The sequence below is a fragment of the Plecotus auritus genome (genome assembly GCF_963455305.1).
Source record: "Plecotus auritus genome assembly, chromosome: 13".
Lineage (NCBI taxonomy): Eukaryota > Metazoa > Chordata > Mammalia > Chiroptera > Vespertilionidae > Plecotus > Plecotus auritus.
The window spans coordinates 14,984,025-15,000,489 of record NC_137779.1 but is presented as its reverse complement, the minus strand read 5'-3'; the positions used below and the strand labels follow the sequence as shown (position 1 = coordinate 15,000,489).

General features: G+C 48.4%; 1 protein-coding gene across 9 annotated transcripts in view; it reads left to right on the top strand.

Annotated features, from left to right (window-relative positions):
• MED15 (mediator complex subunit 15) overlaps window positions 1-16,465 on the top strand; it is a 62,843-nt gene that overhangs the window by 21,674 nt on the left and 24,704 nt on the right. For 5 of the 9 annotated variants that reach the window (XM_080650228.1, XM_080650225.1, XM_080650226.1 and 2 more), the window contains exons 2-5: window positions 2,721-2,808; window positions 9,167-9,218; window positions 11,193-11,222; window positions 13,096-13,308. In XM_080650228.1, coding sequence (XP_080506354.1) covers window positions 2,721-2,808; window positions 9,167-9,218; window positions 11,193-11,222; window positions 13,096-13,308 — 383 coding nt within the window. The remainder of the gene's footprint in view (window positions 1-2,720; window positions 2,809-9,166; window positions 9,219-11,192; window positions 11,223-13,095; window positions 13,309-16,465) is intronic. The other 4 variants (XM_080650231.1, XM_080650230.1, XM_080650227.1 and 1 more) reach the window with 2 other exon arrangements.

The following is a 16,465-nucleotide window of genomic DNA, read 5'->3' as shown; positions in this document are numbered from 1 at the left end:
CAGTTCTGCCCCTTTGCAGGGCTCCTCTAGCGTGGGACTGGGTCCCAATGACAGCCTCATACAGTGGGCATGTTAGGTCCTGAGTGCAATGGAGGGACACCACACCTAAGTACAAGTATGAAATGTGGTGTGACATGCAGTTAAAACCCAGATAATGGACAGGTGCCTCAGATACAATGTTGAGGTGACTGAATAGGAAAGGATAGGCCATCTCCAGTGGGGGGGAATGTAAGGTACTAGCAGAGAGTATAACTGTCTGGTTTATATTTTTGCCTTATCTTCTGTGTTATGGAGCATGATCTGCAAGCTAGAAACAGGAGCAAACACATTTTTTAAAATACGGTTTGCAGAACTGAAAACAGTGCTCAGGGCACCTGTTTATTCTTCAGCCACCAAACACGCACAACCTGTTTGGGCAGGCTCTGCGTGTAGCAGTGGAGGGGAGAAGTGTATGACACAGGCATGGTGCTGCCTCGCAGGGCCCTGGTGCTGGCCAAGGAGCAGCCTTTCTCCTCAACTCTGTACTGGCGCAGCCGCTTTCATGGTTCATGGGCAGAACTGGACGTGTATCCCAGTTTCATTTCCTATTGTTAAGATGTCTGTTCCAGCTTGTCAAGATATGCCTGTTTCTGGCCTCCCGTATTGTCAGTGCTCCTCAGTCTCTAAGTCACTGGCAACCGGTGCCCATGCTGTTCATGTCATCTGTGATGTTGCCCTAACCAGGATGGGATAGGGCTCCTCCAGCAGATCCCCTGGCATCTGGTGCCTTTGGGCCTGGTGAGGTTCCCCCACCTAAAAGCTATTACAGTAAGCTGGCGTTTGAGTCTTACTTCTGTGGATGTGCCAGGTGTCTTTGCTGCAGTTAAGATGCACAGTGTCAGTGGGGCCTGTGAGTCTGCTGACCCTATAAAAGATGGCCAGCCAGCGGTTCAGGAGGACAGCTTTTAACCAGCCAGGAGCCTGGCTAAGCCCTTGGGGATAGCTGCTCTTGGGCACTGAGCCCATTTGTGTAACCAGTCTCATCTTCAGAGACCTCAGCACCCCTCTCTGCCTCTCTGTGCTTATACCGTGGCTCCTGCCTTCACTTTCTACCCAAAGCCTCCCCACTCTGTACCCAGTCAGCTGACCAGCAAATGCCCCTTTGCTGTGTCCACTGCTCTCCTCTGGTCACCTTGTTAGTTCCAGGCTCTGTGGCAGGGCTTGCCATACACTGTTGTCGGGAGGTGGCAAGGGGAACACGTATTATCCTGGGGGGTGCAGGTGAGACGCCCTTTCTCTTGTTGGAAATGCTCATAGAGCCTAATGCCAGGTGACATCTCAGCACATGAGTGCCGGGTCCTCCTGGCCTGCCAGCCTCACTTCCCTCTGAGTTGGCTCTTGTGTTGTCCTCCTGCATTATTTTTCTCACCTTTTTCTTGTGGTCCTGGTCTTATATTCCCTGTGCGTGCATCTGCTCCACCTTGGGTGCTTTGCCAGCAGGAACCTTTTGCTGCCTCCTATGCAGGCTTAATGAAGCAGACGGGGCACAGACCCCAGACTCACACGTGTTAAATAAATTATCTAGTGGTATGGTTGATCAGCATCATTTTATCTTTCTTTATACATTAACACAGACTTGTCCATCTCTTAGCATTTAGCTTCTCTTCTGGGATTTCTTTAAGGATCACAAATCTGATTCTGCAGCCCCATGTGCACACTCTTTCAGTAGCCTGGGGTTTCTTCGTTTGAAATGGTCAGAAAGCTTTCTTGCACCAGCTGGACTGGGTTTGTTTAATGCACTTGGGTGAGGCAGCAGAGCCCTGACATGTTTGTTCATTTGTTTATCAGTAGGTCCAGTGCTGGGAGATAGGCAGGGAGACCTGTCCTGCAGGGAAAAAGGCAGTCTGTGAGCAGAGGGGCCAGGCCTTGGAACTCAAGCCTGACACGCCCCTTCCTTTCTAACAAATGCACGTGTTCTTGTGTGTGTGTGTATGCATGTGCGCATGCTGCCATCCAAAGAGAGCGTAAGCTTAGCTAATGTTCATAGCTCTGTCCCAGCAGAGCATCGGCATGATGAAAATGTGTGATAGGATCTCATCTTTTATTGTATGTATTGGCAAATGTGCTTTCAAGATGTTTTCCTCATATGTGTGGTCTGTTTCTTCCATCCCCAGCCTCAAGCTGTTGGAAGTTGGGGCTTATCTCCTGGGTCCCACCTGGGGAAAGCTGCATATCCCACATAGGGACCTTTGCCTTGGGAAGGACTGAAAGATGACTTGTTGTGGCCCCTTTGTTTGACAGAGAAAGAGAGTGGAGCTGGGATCCCACTACTCTTAATGCCAGAGTTTGGCGGGGACCCAGGCCATTCAGAAGGCAGGAAATAGAGGCTGGCTGGCCACTCAGCCTTCTAATGTGCACTGTATTTTGTGCTGATTGTGAGTTATCCCTAGGGTCTGGCCCCTCTGCTCCCTCTTTCCAGGGGTGCCTATTTTGCTTTGTGGTGACCACTTTTCCTGTTCTTTCCTTGTTGTGTCCCTGCCCTCTTCCTCCCTTTCTCAGCTGCCTTTCATTGCTCTGCTGAGCACACTCCCTTGTTGCCTTTCCTGGCCCTCAGTGAGGCTGGTGTGCTGGGGGACAGGCTCCATCCACCCAGGGGCAGTTGCTGTGCAGGGCTTCTGGCCAGGAACCTTGCAGCAGCAGACTCATAGGATGTCAACATCTCTTCTCCTTTTGTCTTTCAGCGAGGATGCCATGAGAAAAGCTGGTGTGGCCCACAGTAAATCCAGCAAGGATATGGAGAGCCATGTATTCCTGAAGGCCAAGACCCGGGTAAGGCCCAGGCGGGCGGAGCCCACGGCAGAGAGGCTCAGGAAGGGAAGGGTGTGATGCAGACCCTGGAAGCTCCTCTGCCTGGGGAGTGGGAAAGGGGTGGCTACTCAACGATTGATCATGGGCACTATCAGCTTTGCCTGCAGCTCTCTGTGGGTCTTCCCGTGTGTCTATGGTGTAAGTACAGGGAGGTTACTGGGTGGACTCCCAGTATGCAGTCCCAGAGTCTGACCCTAGACCTCACTACCAGCATCTTCCATTTGTGGTTAGCACCTATGAATCCTGTAGGGCATTCATTCAGGCCCCAGCTTCTCAGTGTCAGCCCTAGCCTAAGCCCCACATGGTCGTGACATGTGGGCCCAGAAGAGTTTCTGTCCCCTTTTGTTAAGTGATGGAGGTGGTGCTAGTGGAGATTGAGGCCTTGATCGAGGAACCAGACGTAGGAATATTACCGGTGGAGTAGTTGGGGAGGATTTCCAATGGGTGAGCTCTCATCCTGGGCTTCTGTGACTACCTCCTTCCATATGTGCACTCTCCCTGGGGCAGAGCTGTTTTAGTAAACATGAAGCAGAATAGGCACAGAGAAGCCAAGCTGCTCGTCTAATGCTAGCCAGTTTGTGCAAGGTGGGGCTGACGCCGAGGGCTTTTGTTCTGCATCACACCCGCCCTGGATCCTGACCTCCAATCCCTCCTCTGATGCATTGGGTGTGCTCTGAGCACCTTGTGCCCGAGTGTGGTGTTGGAGCTCTAAGACATGCTGTGTGTCACAAATTAAAAGCAGATGTTATGGCCCTTGACTGGATACTGGTTTGATAAACCAACTGTCAAGATACCTAGAGGTCAATTGGGGAAATATGAGCATGGTCTGAATGTTTAGATGAGGTGAACATTTTGTGAAATGGAAAGGTAAAGATGACTGGCTAGAAAAGGCAGGTTCCAGAACAAACACCGTGTATATAGTTTGGTCTTAAAGGTCAGAGCACGTGAGTGTGTGTTTGTGAGCACACATAAGTGCAAGAAAGAGCTCTTGAGGCAGGGCAGGGAGGGTTCTGTGCCCTGGGTATATGTGATAAGCATTTTCTTTCTTTTTTTTATAACTTTATTGATATCTTTATATACTATGCAATTTACCATTTAAAGTGTACAATTCAGTGATCCTTAGGATATTCACAGAGTTGTTGCACCATCACCAGAATCTAAGTTTTATAACATTTTCTAAAAGAAACTCCATTTCCATTCTGTTACTCTCCATTTGCCCTGGACCTTTAGACCTAGGCAACCACTTACCTGCTTACCATTGCATGGATTTGCCTTTTTTGAACTTTTCATGTAAATGCAATTATATATGTTTTTGAGATTGACTTCTTTCATTAGCATAATATTTTCAAGGTTCATCCATCAACCATGTTGTAGCATGTACTTTATTCCTTTTAATTGCCAAATAGTATTTCACTGTGTGGATATGCCACATTTTATGTACTCATCAGTTGATAGACATTGTTTTCACCTTTTGGCTATTGTGAATAATGCTGCTATGAACATTTGTGTACAAATTATTTATTTATTTTGGATATATACCTAGAGTGGAATTGCTGGATCATGTGATAATGATGTTTAACCTTCTGAGAAATTGTCAGACTGTTTTCCAAAGCAGCTGCGTCATTTTTCATTTATATCAACAGTATATGCGGTTCCGATTTCTTCACTCCTCGTCAGCACTTGTTATTAGTTTTGATTTGCATTTCCCTGGTGCCTAATGATTTGGGGCATCTATTCATGTGGTATTGGCCATTTGTATATTTGGAGAAATGTTTATTCCAATCCTTTGCCTATTTTTAAAATATATATATATATATTTGTATTGATTTCAGAGAGGAAGGGAGAGGGAGAGAGAGAGAAGAGACAGAAACATCAATGATGAGAGAGAATCATTGATATCATTGATTGGCTGCCTCTTGCACGCCCCACACTCGATTCCCCACACAGGAATCGAGCCCGCAATCCCAGCATATGCCTTGATTGGGATTTGAACCATAACTTCCTGGTTCATAGATGGACACTCATCCACTGAGCCCCACAGGCCAGTTCCTTTGCCGATTTTAAATTGGGTTTTTGGTCTTTTTATTGTTAGACTGTTAGAGTTCTTTATGTATTTTGGATACAGTCTCTTATTAGATATATAACTTGTAAATATTTGGGGGATGGGATGTTTTAATTGTTTTTAATTTGTATTATAATTAAAAGAGCTTTGTTGAGGGCTTATTGAACTATTTCAGCTTTTGAAATGCAGAAGTTGCTGGTTTAGTATTTTTTATCTATCGTTTCATACCGAACTACCCCCAAATTGGTGGTTTCCTAAACAGTGAGTTACTTCTCCTGATTCTGTGGGTCAGGAATTGGGGCAATTGGAATTGCCTGTCTCGCATTCTACTGCTCTCACGTGTGACCTGTCATGTAGCTGCATCTAGCTGGCAGCTTTGCTGGGCCAGATGGTCCATAAGGCTTCACTCCCGTGTCTGCACGTTGGTTTTCCCTCCATGTAGTGTCTCTGGCAGCATAGCCTGGGCTTCTTCCTGCATGGCAGCTGGCTTCCAAGAAGTAGGAAGTGGAAGCTGCCTGTCCTTGGAAGTCCTGGGACGTTGCGTAGATAGAGCAGGGCCTGACTAAAGGCCAGTGCAGGTTCAGGGGAGTTGGAATTGCCTCCACCATTTGATGCGAGCAGCAGTGTGTGTGTGTGTACAGGGAGGCTAGTGATTGTCGGCCATGGTACACCCTTCTACTACAAGGCACCAACCTCTCCAGGACTGCCCCAGGATTCCAAGGTGAGGTCACCCCTTCTCTTTGGCCTCTTCCACCTCCCACTTTAGAAAAAGTGGGAGACTACCACAGAGGCTCACAGCAGCTGGGGAATAAGCTTCTGTCCCAAAGTGGGCACCTGGCAGGCAGCAGCCCCCTCACTGTCTTAGCCTTTGCCTTTCTGCAGCCCACATACCAGACCTTAACAATTTCAGTCCCACATCTTCTTGGTTTGAGCAGGTTCTAAATCCCTAACTCTTAAGATGAGGCCCTGTTTGGAAGAGAGAGATTTATTAGAGGTGTTGGAAATTTCCTGTCTTTTTTACAGAGTCAGACATATTGTCTGGTTCCCAGCTTTTTACTACAGCTTAAGTTCCTCATGGAACCACATACTGTCAGTGTGGCCCTTCCTCACAAGTGGGAATTGGGGGTGGGGTAGGGGGGAGACTCTCTAGGTCAGATGGCACCCAGCATATTTGTTACCTGTCTCTCCCACCTGAGACCCAATTAGAATGACTGTGAAAGAATTTAAAAGGTGGGAGGGACCTCAGAGGAGGGAAAAGGATGGGGAAGAGTGATTTCTCTGTTTTTCTAAAGTGGGAGGTGGAAGAGGCCAAAGAGAAGGGGTGACCTAACCTTGGAACCCTGGGGCAGTCCTGGAGAGGTTGGTGCCTCGTAGTAGAAGGATGTACCATGTCCTATCCTGGATGGGGGCCGGGAATTCTCACACCTGGGGAGGTTGGTCAGGACGTCAGTGCCCTGCAGATAGAGATTTAAGGATTGGAGATATGACAGCCCCAGCCTGGGAGAGATCGGAGGTGGAGTTTCAGATCCGGGGTCTCCTGTGGAAAAGAATGCTTGCAGCTGACCTGCAGCAAACCCTAGTGGTTCCTGAGTAACCTGGCCTTTGCAAGAATTTTGGAGATGTGTTTAATCCATAAGAAAGCAAAGCCCCTTGGTAGCAGTGTGACTTAACTATGTCCTATGCTTGTTTCTCCTGTCAAGTGGTCACATCCCTTCCTCTCTCCCTCTCAGGCCTCCTCACGTTGATCTAGTCCCGAGAGTCTCCACTCCACCAGTGGAGGAGCCTCAGCCAGGAGCAGACCATGCCAGTGTCCCTGCTCTGGGCCAGGGAATGGTGCTGGGAATGCTGTGTAGTGGAATCTGCCCACTTGGGTCTGAGCCCACGGTCCTGGTTCTATGTGAAGGGCTTTGGGGACATGCTCCTGAGCTCCACTTACTGTATCTTATGTCGTAGTAAAAGACTCTGGTTGCTTTTTTTTTTAAATCCTCACCCAAGGATATGTTTATTGATCTTAGAGAGGAAAGGGGGAGGAGAGAGAAAGAGAAACATCGATATGAGAGAGAAACATCATTGTACCTCAACTGGTCATCGAACCTGCAACCTAGGTATTTGCCCTGACTGGAAATGGAGACCGCAACCTTTTCTTAAGATATTGCTTACCTTGCCTGGCCAATGTGGCTCAGTGGTGAGCATCGACCTATGAGCCAGGAGGTCACAGTTCCATTCCTGGTCAGGGCACATGCCTGGGTTGCAGGCTTGGTCCCCAGTAGGGAGCTTGCAGGAAGCAGCCGATCAATGATTCTCTCTCATCATTGATGTTTCTATCTCTCTCTCCCTCTTCCTTCCTCTCTAAACTCAATAAAAATATTTTTAAAAACTTAAAAAAAAGATACCACCCCCCTTGCCCTGGCTGGTTTTCCTCAGTGGTTAGAGCGATGGCCCGTGGACGGAGGGGTCTCAGGTTCAATTCCCAGTCAAGGGCTCGTACCTGGCTTGCAGGTTCAATCCCCCGGCCCAGTTGGGGCATGTATGGAGGCAACCAATCGAGATGTGTTTCTCTCACGTCAATGCTTTTCTCTCTCTCTCTCCCTCCCTCCCTCCTCCTTCCCTTCCATTCTCTCTAAAAATCAATGAACAAAATATCCTCGGGTGAGGATTAAAAAACACACACGGATGTTGCCCACCTAAAAGATGGTCCAAGGTCCTAATGAGTCATCAGATATTGACCTGGCAAGCTCCCCGTCCTAGTCCTCTCATACTTGGCCACCTTGTTTCCTGAGCTTCCTTTAGCCTCTTCCACACACACATCTTCATTGTTATCCACACCCCAAACTGCCCCCTTCAAGAAGCAGCCTCAGTAGGTGGGCCACATGCAGGAGCCCTGACACCAGTGACCCCTTCACTCCCAGCACATTGTCTTTCCTACCGGAAATTGGTGGTGTTGACAACCTCCTAAGTGCCCATTGCTCCAATAGAGACTCACTCTCTTTCAGTACCTGCCTCCTTAGGTGTGCTTATTTATGACCACAGCTTTGCTTCCTCACCCCGCCCCCCCCCCCAAGGCCTTTCCCCCTCGTAGTTTCCTCTGTTGATTTCCCCTGGCTGAAAAAAGTGGTGGGGTGAAGTTTGGAGATAGATGGAGGATAATAAAGATTTACAAAGTGTGCTTATAGTTTTACATTCATCTTGAGACCACTTTCATTTTCTTTTCCCTGGAAGTAGTCTTATGACAGGTTCACTGTCTGTCCCTGGGCTCACAGGTGTGTGTCCCAGGGCAGTACCACCACAGGTGCTATGTCTGGTCCTAATTATCATCTCACCAGTCTGCTGCCAAGTGGACGCTCATCTCAGTGACTTAGGAGAGGAGGGTCATGTGAGCACAACAGGGCGTGGTGAAGGCTTTGCCCTTTTGGGGCTGCCTTGATGGAAGGATGGGCATTTTGAGAAGGGAAGGATGTACAGCTTATGGGAAATAAGAGTTTAACTCAGGCATCCCCTTGTTCACTACAGGACAAACTCACATTAGTGATTTCCGTGAAACACCCGGTAGTGAGTGTCCTTGGTTGCAAAGAGTACAATTGGTGGAAGGCAGGCCCTGCTGAGCAGTTCCAGAAACACGGCAGCTAGGACAAAGAGGGCCCTCGGCCGGCCGTGGCCTTCACCTGCCACCCTTGAGTGCCCTGTGTCCTCTCCCTTGCCTGTGCAGTAAATCAGATTAACAGGGATCTCCGAAAGCACAGCCAGGGGCAAACATCCAGATTTGCATGTAAGTGTGACGTCAGCAGTGAAAAAGCAACAGGCTGGGTATTAAAAACGAAAGTACTTCGATACAAATAGTGCAGAGACAAAGGCGGCCCGCCCATGACTGCTTCTGAGATGCCTTGTGACCTTAGGACAGCCCCTCGTCCCCACTGGACCTACTCTCCCTGCTGTGAAAAGAGGGGTGCCTGAGCTGGCGCTTGGCCCTCTAGGTTAAGCGTTTACAGCAAGGTGGAAGGAGCAGCAGTTTGAAGTCTCTTGTTTTTCTGTTTCTCGGTGCCTTGTGTTGGCCTCCTGTAGCTGAGCACTGACAGCCTTTCTCTGAGAGCCAGATTCCAGAGGAGGCCCAGCTGGGCAGAGCGTTGGGTGGGCCTCAGCCCAGCAGCCTTTCAGGAAGAGACCTCAGCTTGGTGGCACAGGAGTGCAAGGGGAGGGGAGGGGAGCACACGGCTTCACTTCTTCATCTGGGATTAAACTGCTTCCTGTTTTTACTTTTAGGACGAATACCTTTCTCTTGTGGCCAGGCTCATTATCCATTTTCGAGACATTCGTAAGTAAAATTTTACATTTCTGGTTGTGATCGCTGTGAGAGGCTGACCCGGTCATGCGGTGGAGAATTACTTGGCCACAGTGCCTGAGTCAGAATGTCTGTGTAAAAGTGCCTGCTTTCTGGAAAGTTCTTCATTGCTTTGCATTTGATTCCATATTTCTCATCTCCCCAGAGCCTCAGCCTCAAAAATACTGATTTTTGCATAATGAAGATGTTAGCCTCAAAGTGTTTTAAACTGGAGTGCTGTTTTTGCTTGTCCATTTAATCTTTTTTAAAAGGACTGTTGGCCCTGGTCAGGTGGCTCAGTCGGTTGGAATGTTGTCCGGACACTGAAAGGTTGCGGGTTTGATTTCTGGTCAGGGCACATACCTAGGTTCTGGGTTCAATCCCAAGTCTGGGTGTGTATGGGAAACAGCTGATCAATCTCTCTCTCTCTCTCTCTCTCTCTCATTCTCCCTCCCTCCCTCCCTTTCCCTTTTTCCCTCCATCCCTCTCTCCCTCTCTCCCTTAAATCAATAAACATATCCTCGGGTGAGGTTTAAAAAAAGAAACAATTCTTTATAAAAAGAAAAGGACTGTTGCTTTTATCTCCAGGCAGCTCTTCTTAAATAAGCAGTTTACTTTGGAACAGAAACTTCTTTCCCTAATAGTTGGTTTTATTGACCCATGGAGGCCTGACCTAAATGTGTGTGTTCCTATTAGGCTGGAAACTTCTGAGCCCAACTTCCTGCCTCGAACTCCCTGCCGTAGTGAGAGACACCCAGGTCCTGTCACATTCCACCTCCTCTGATTCCCAGGATCCTGCTGTGGTCCTGTCAGCAGGCCTAGCAGCAGCCATGGCACTTTAGAAATGAAGGTCATTGCATCCCAGGGTCAGGGTTTTCTGTGTAGACACTGAGTGTTCCTGGATGGCTGGTGGGGGGCGGGGACACTCTGTGGTTTTAGCCAACAGCGCCTCTTGCCTGCCTGCAGTTGTGTTTCCACGGGAGAGGGGCTCCTGACATAGCCTGTCCTTGGGGTGTGCAATTGGCAAGTCCAATCGCTGTTCCCCCGTGGTTGTAGAGGCAGCTACAGATTCAGTCTCAGTAATCCTGGGCTAAGGAAGAACCCCAGAGGTTTTGCTTCTTTCCACACTTAACTAGCTTTTTACCAGAACAGCCAACAAGGTGAACTTCACTTGATTTCATTTTCTTGCTCTGTTTGGGAAGGTTCTATGGAGTCTAGAAGAAGAGGAGATGGAAGTAGGAGCTTGGAGAACAAGCAGCCTGGATGAACCATCCTGGTTTGTCCTGGAAAGGGATCCTGCTTGTTGGGGCTGGGCTGGTCTGTTCAGGAGGTGGCCCTGGCACAATGGCACACACAAGCCTGTGGGCTAGGGTGTCCACAGCTGTCTCACTGGCGCCTCAGGAGAGGGTAGAACTGGTGCGGCAGTTCCCCACCTGATCCTAGGGCCAGTTAGATCTGACTTCCAGCCAGGTTTGGCCAGCCTCAGTTTCTCTAGAAAATGGAGATGCTGCCTCACCAGCATAGGTTGAACATGGAGGTGTCATGGAGTTTTCAGCACCATTCTGGACCCATCATGGATCCTATAGCTTTCTTGTTTGTTGCTCAGGGCAGGAGCTGAGACTATGGACCTAGAAAGGAAGGAGAGCGAGAGTAGGCCCAAAGTGAGCCTCTGCCTGGGGCAGTTCTTTAAGGCCCCAGGTTGACCCTGGGGCGGTTCTGCACCCTCTTCTCTCAGACCCCCTTGTGCATCAGTGCTGCCAGGAATGGGACACACACACACACGTGTGTGTGTGTGTGCACGCACACAAACATACACTAAAGCTCTGAAGTATGTTTTATCTAGTTTCTAGGCAGGGTGAGCTCAGTTTTAGCAAATGACCTCTGGGCAAATGCATATAAACTGACTTACTGTGAAAATATGTGGTTATATAAAACGTTATTTATTTTGTTTTTGTTTTTTAAATATAGATAACAAGAAATCTCAAGCTTCTGTCAGTGGTAAGAATTTTTCATTTTTGAATTCAAATTCTTCCCACCCTTGGATATGGGGCAGCAGGAAATATAATGTGGATGCCCCTTTTTCCTGGGCTAAGCTGTTACTAGAGGACAAAGTTCAGAGAGACCTCTGGCTGGTCCCGAGAATTGTGGAGCTGTGCCCCATACTCCCCATCCTTCCTCTTCCTGTGCCCATAAGATGCTGCTGCCCCACTGCATTTCACTTGGATACAGCAAAAAGATTATAAAAACTCACATAGTTATTGAGACATTATTTAAAATTTTGCTCTGGGAGAGAACTATCTATATATATAAAAGCCTAAGTGACCGTTTGACAGTTAACTATGACGTGCACTGACCACCAGACACTCAACGCAGGAGTGGAAACCACAGGCATGGAAACATGGAATAGACTGATAAATCTCAGAGGGAAGGGGGGAGGGTGGGAAGAGATTAACCAAAGATCTTATACGCATCCTAGAGGCTCGGTGCATGGATTCATGCACCAGTGGGGTCCCTCAGCCCGGCCTGCACCCTCTCACAATCCAGGACCCCTCGGGGGATGTCAGAGAGCCGGTTTCAGCCCCATCCCTGCAGGCCAGGCCAAGGGACCCCAACAGTGCATGAATCCATGCACCAGGCCTCTAGTTATTGTATATTTAGTATAACAGCATGTAGTAGTTCTTAGAGAGTAGCTGTGAATTATCTTTAAGTTACAAAGTTTCTTTGTAAGTTAAAAAATATCATTATTTTTTTATTTCAAGGCTTTATCACATAAGAGAGACTCTGTCTGACAATTCAGCCTTGATTTCACTGACCGAGCTGAGCTGCCAGTGAAGGAGTTGAGATCCAACATGGCCGACTAGACTCCCACCTGTCAGGAAGGGAGCTAGTCTCCCATGCTGTTTGTCTTACCATAGGCAGCAGAGCTATAAATGCCAGATGCTCATGCCTGCCTCATGAGCTAGCTGCACCTGTCCATGTAGGCCCTAGCTCCCCTTGGGGTATCTGCATGTAGCTTGATCCTCAGCTTGTGGGACGGTGGGATTGGAGTACATGGTCAGGAGAACGTTTGGGCTCTTGGTATTGACACATAGGGTCTGTGACACCCAGTTCTGTGGCAGGGTGCCCAGGCCAGGCCACACCTGTCTGCAGCTAGTCATTTGCCATAGCCTACACTCAACTGTGTGTGACGAGAGCATCATGTTCCTTGTCTTGCTTCAGCATTGTTCACTGAGCTGAGTCTGGAGACCTGGTGGGCTTAGTGAATGTCATAATGCTCCCTTGCGCTTTGTGGACCTTACCCTCACTTAGCCTTGTTCTGGTGTGTTGGCCCTGGGTATAGGAGTAGTGTCCTGAGAATGCCCCTCTGTGGGGGTTCTGGTGTACAAGGAGACGTGTAATCTCCCTGGAGAGCATCTGTCTTCACCCCCCTCCGCCTGAGGCTTTTCTGTGCGCCCCACCCCCACCCTTGTGCCCTTGTTTACTTGAAGAAGGGCCTTGTGTGCTCACCCAGCAGGAAAGGATTGTACAGCCAGGAGGGGTGGGGGCTGCTATCTTCCCTGAGGGCAAATTTGTCCTTCAATCTTAGGACCCTAGTACCAGCTGGACTAGGAGGGTGGGACATGCTCCCTGCCCAGGAGGGCTCATGGTCCAGAAGCAATAATAAACACACAAGGCACCCTGCCCCGGGGTTGTGACAGGCAGTTAGGTCAGCATTTGGGAGGCTTCCAGGACTCTGACCAGTTGGGGCTTTGAGGAAGTAGAGCCTGGAGGCAGCAAGAAGTGGGTGCTCCATGACGCCTCACAGCCTTCAGAGCCTTACCTGATTTCCGTGGGCACTTCCCTGAGATGCTGTGCCTTTGTGTTCCCACAGACCCTATGAATGCACTACAGAGCCTGACTGGTGGACCCGCTGCAGGAGCAGCCGGAATTGGCATGCCTTCTCGGGGCCCAGGACAGTCCCTAGGTGGGATGGGAGGCCTTGGTGCCATGGGGCAGCCAATGCCTCTCTCTGGACAGCCGCCCCCCGGCACCTCAGGGATGGCCCCTCATGGCATGGCTGTTGTGTCCACGGCGACTCCACAGAGTGAGTACCACAATTTTCAGAGAACCTGCCATTTTCTTTGGAAGCGGCATGCATTTTATTCTTTTGCTTAAGATGGCTGGAGAAGCTCCAAGGAGCTCTGTCTTTTTATCTTTGTGGTGTGGGGAGAAAAGGCTCCAAGCCTTCTGTGGGCTACCAGAAGAGTTAAGTGACACTGAGGCCCTCTTTCTACCCCGAGGTGAGAGTGGAGGACTTAGAGGAGGTTGGGGTGATCTGGGGCTCCATCCAAGGGCTTGTATTTTGTAGCTGTAAGAGGAACAGTTATGTCTCAGAGTGTTCTTGGTCATGAAGAAGCGCTGTTAGCATCTCAACCCGTAGACTGCCCCGCTCTCAGGAGCTGTCTCTTCCAGTGCTGCCCTTGCCCTCTTTGTACTTCCCTGCAGCACACGGCCCCTTGACTTCTGTACTCAGCTGCCCCTTCCAGGAGCTGGACTGTAGTGCAGGTCTTCCTTTTCTTTCCAGGACCCCTCTTGATGGACCTTTGATAAACATTTACTCAGTACCTGGAATGCACTTCAGGACTTCAAAGTGCTTCAGTGCTTTTTTTCCTTAATAGAACATTTTATTTTTGAAATAACTTTGAGTCACAGGAAGTTGCAGAGTAGCGCAGAGTTCCCATGTACCCTTCACCCAGCTTCCCCAATGATAATATCTTAGTATATCATCAAAACTGAGAAATGAGCATGGGGACAGTGCTCAACTCAGGGAGACCATTCAGACATCAACAGTTCTTATGTGCATTCTTGTGCATGCACTTACATGTTTTTAGTTCTATGAGATTTTATCATATGAATTGAATAACCATCACCACTGTCAGCATGCAGAACTGTTCCATTACCACCAACAAGCTGTTGTATATCTCTTTTTTTAAAATTATTTTTTATTGATTTTTAGAGTGAGAGGAAGTGAGAGGGATAGAGCGATAGAAACTTTGATGAGAGAGACATCAATCAGCTGCATCCTGCCCACCCTCTACTGGGGATCAAGCACACAACCCTGGCATGTGCCCTGACCGGGAATCAAACCGTGACTCCCTGGTTCATAGGTTGTCGCTTAACCTATGTCTCTCAGTTGGGCTATCGCATACCTTTTTTTTAATATAAATATATTTTATTGATTTTAGAGAGGAAGGGAGAGGGAGAGAGAGAGATAGAAACATCAATGATGGGAGAGAATCATTGATGGGCTGCCTCCTGTATGCCCCCTACTGGGTATTGAGCCTGCAACTCAGGCATATGCCCTTGACCAGAATTGAACCCGGTACCCTTCAGTCTGCAGTCTGGTGCTCTATCTGCTGAGCCAACCTGGCTAGGGCTGTTGTGTACCTTTTAATAATCACAAATGCCCTCCAACCCTAAGCCCTGGCAGTCACTGATCTGTTCTCTGTCTCTATAATTGTGTCACTTTGCCAGTGTTTTATCAGTGGCATCATACAATGTCTCACTTTTTGAGATTGGCTCTTTTTACTCAGCATAATGGCCTTGAGATCCTCCAAGTTGTATTAATCATTCATTCCTCTTAATTGCTGAGTAGTATTCCATGAGTGTACCAAGGATTGAGTGTACTAAGTTGACTTATGCATTCACCCTAGCATGACATTTGGGTTGTTTCCAGTTTGGGGCTGTTATATATAAAGCTGCTGTGAACACTTGTGTGTGGGTTATGGTGTTTCAATGTATTTTTCTCATGTATCCCTCATAGTAACCTATGAAGAGGGCAGTGTCATTGCCCCTTCTTTGCCCAGAAGGTAGCGTGACCTATAGCTGGGGTCAAACCCAGGCTGCCTGACCTGAGCACCCTGTCCTTTGTTGGGTTTACTGTATTAGCATTGCCTTGCTCTTCTCAGATGGCACATGTGTCCTCATTCTCACCACTCCTGCACTGGAATCTTCCATCCCCAGCCATCCTCTTCCTCCTCAGGTCTTCATTCTCTTCTCCTTGCTGATATCTTGCCATCAGACTCTTAGCTCTTCACTTGGTTCTTCATCTTGAGCTCCTTTGTCCCCCTTTGTCATATCAGCACACCTGATACACACACGGGATAGCTTATGGAAGAATGTGTAAGAGAGGTACCGGCCCTGGCTCCTTTTTACATTATACTCTGGTGTACTGGTTGAGTTTCTTTTATCACAATCTTGTATTTTATAATAAAAAATAGTTTTAAAATGGGTGAGATGAGCCCAGACGGGTATAGCTCAGCAGTTGAGCGTCAACCCAGGAACCAAGAGGTCACCAATTCGTTTCCCGGTCAGGGCATATGCCCAGGTTGCAGGCTCGACTCCCAGTCAGGGGGCATACAAGAGGCAGCCAATCAATGATTCTCTCTCATCATTGATGTTTCTATCTCTCCCTCTCCCTTCCTCTCTGAAATCAATAAAAAAATATATTTTAAAAAATGTATGAGTTGAGAATGCTCCTATCTATGATTTGTCTTACAGTTTCACACCAAAGAATTTGTCATAAGTTCAGTGGCAAAAGCTTTCATATCTTCCCCAATCTGACCTTGACCCACATCCTGTTTTCAGCTTCAGAGGGACCTGGTCTCCTGTGTGGCACTAGAGGAAGTTTGAAGTGGGCTCTCTACTTTCATGTCCTGCTGCTGCCTCTGTCACAGACCTTCCCTCCCTACCTTTGACCTCTTGCCTGTCTGGTCTACCCAAAATACATGTCATGGCCCAATGGGCATTTGCTCTCCCTTTCTAACATTTTTTCCAAATGCCGCTGTGCGATTAAGGCTACTTCAAGCCATAATCCCAGAGGGCAGGGCCTTAGAGGTTTTGCCAGAGTTCTCAAAGGGCAGTCCAGGGCACACTGTGATAGTCTCCACATGACCCAGGTTAGTCATAACAAACACAAACACTGACTGTGGGTAAGGCTGTGGGCTGGGGTACAGGGTTTTAGTGAGACTTACTTATCCCTCTGAACATTGTTGTTCCTCAGTGAATTTTATATCATGTGCATGTAAAAACCGACTTTAAAAATAAGTCCTATTTCTGGCTGTTTGACAGACTGGGTCCTGAGGACCCCTCCTTCTTCTGGATAAGTAGATCCTGGGTAGGCTGCATTTTGGATTGCTGGGCTGGCGGAAGTAGGGGATGCTCTTTCCCTTGCTGTGCCCTGGCTCACTGCAAGATGGGAA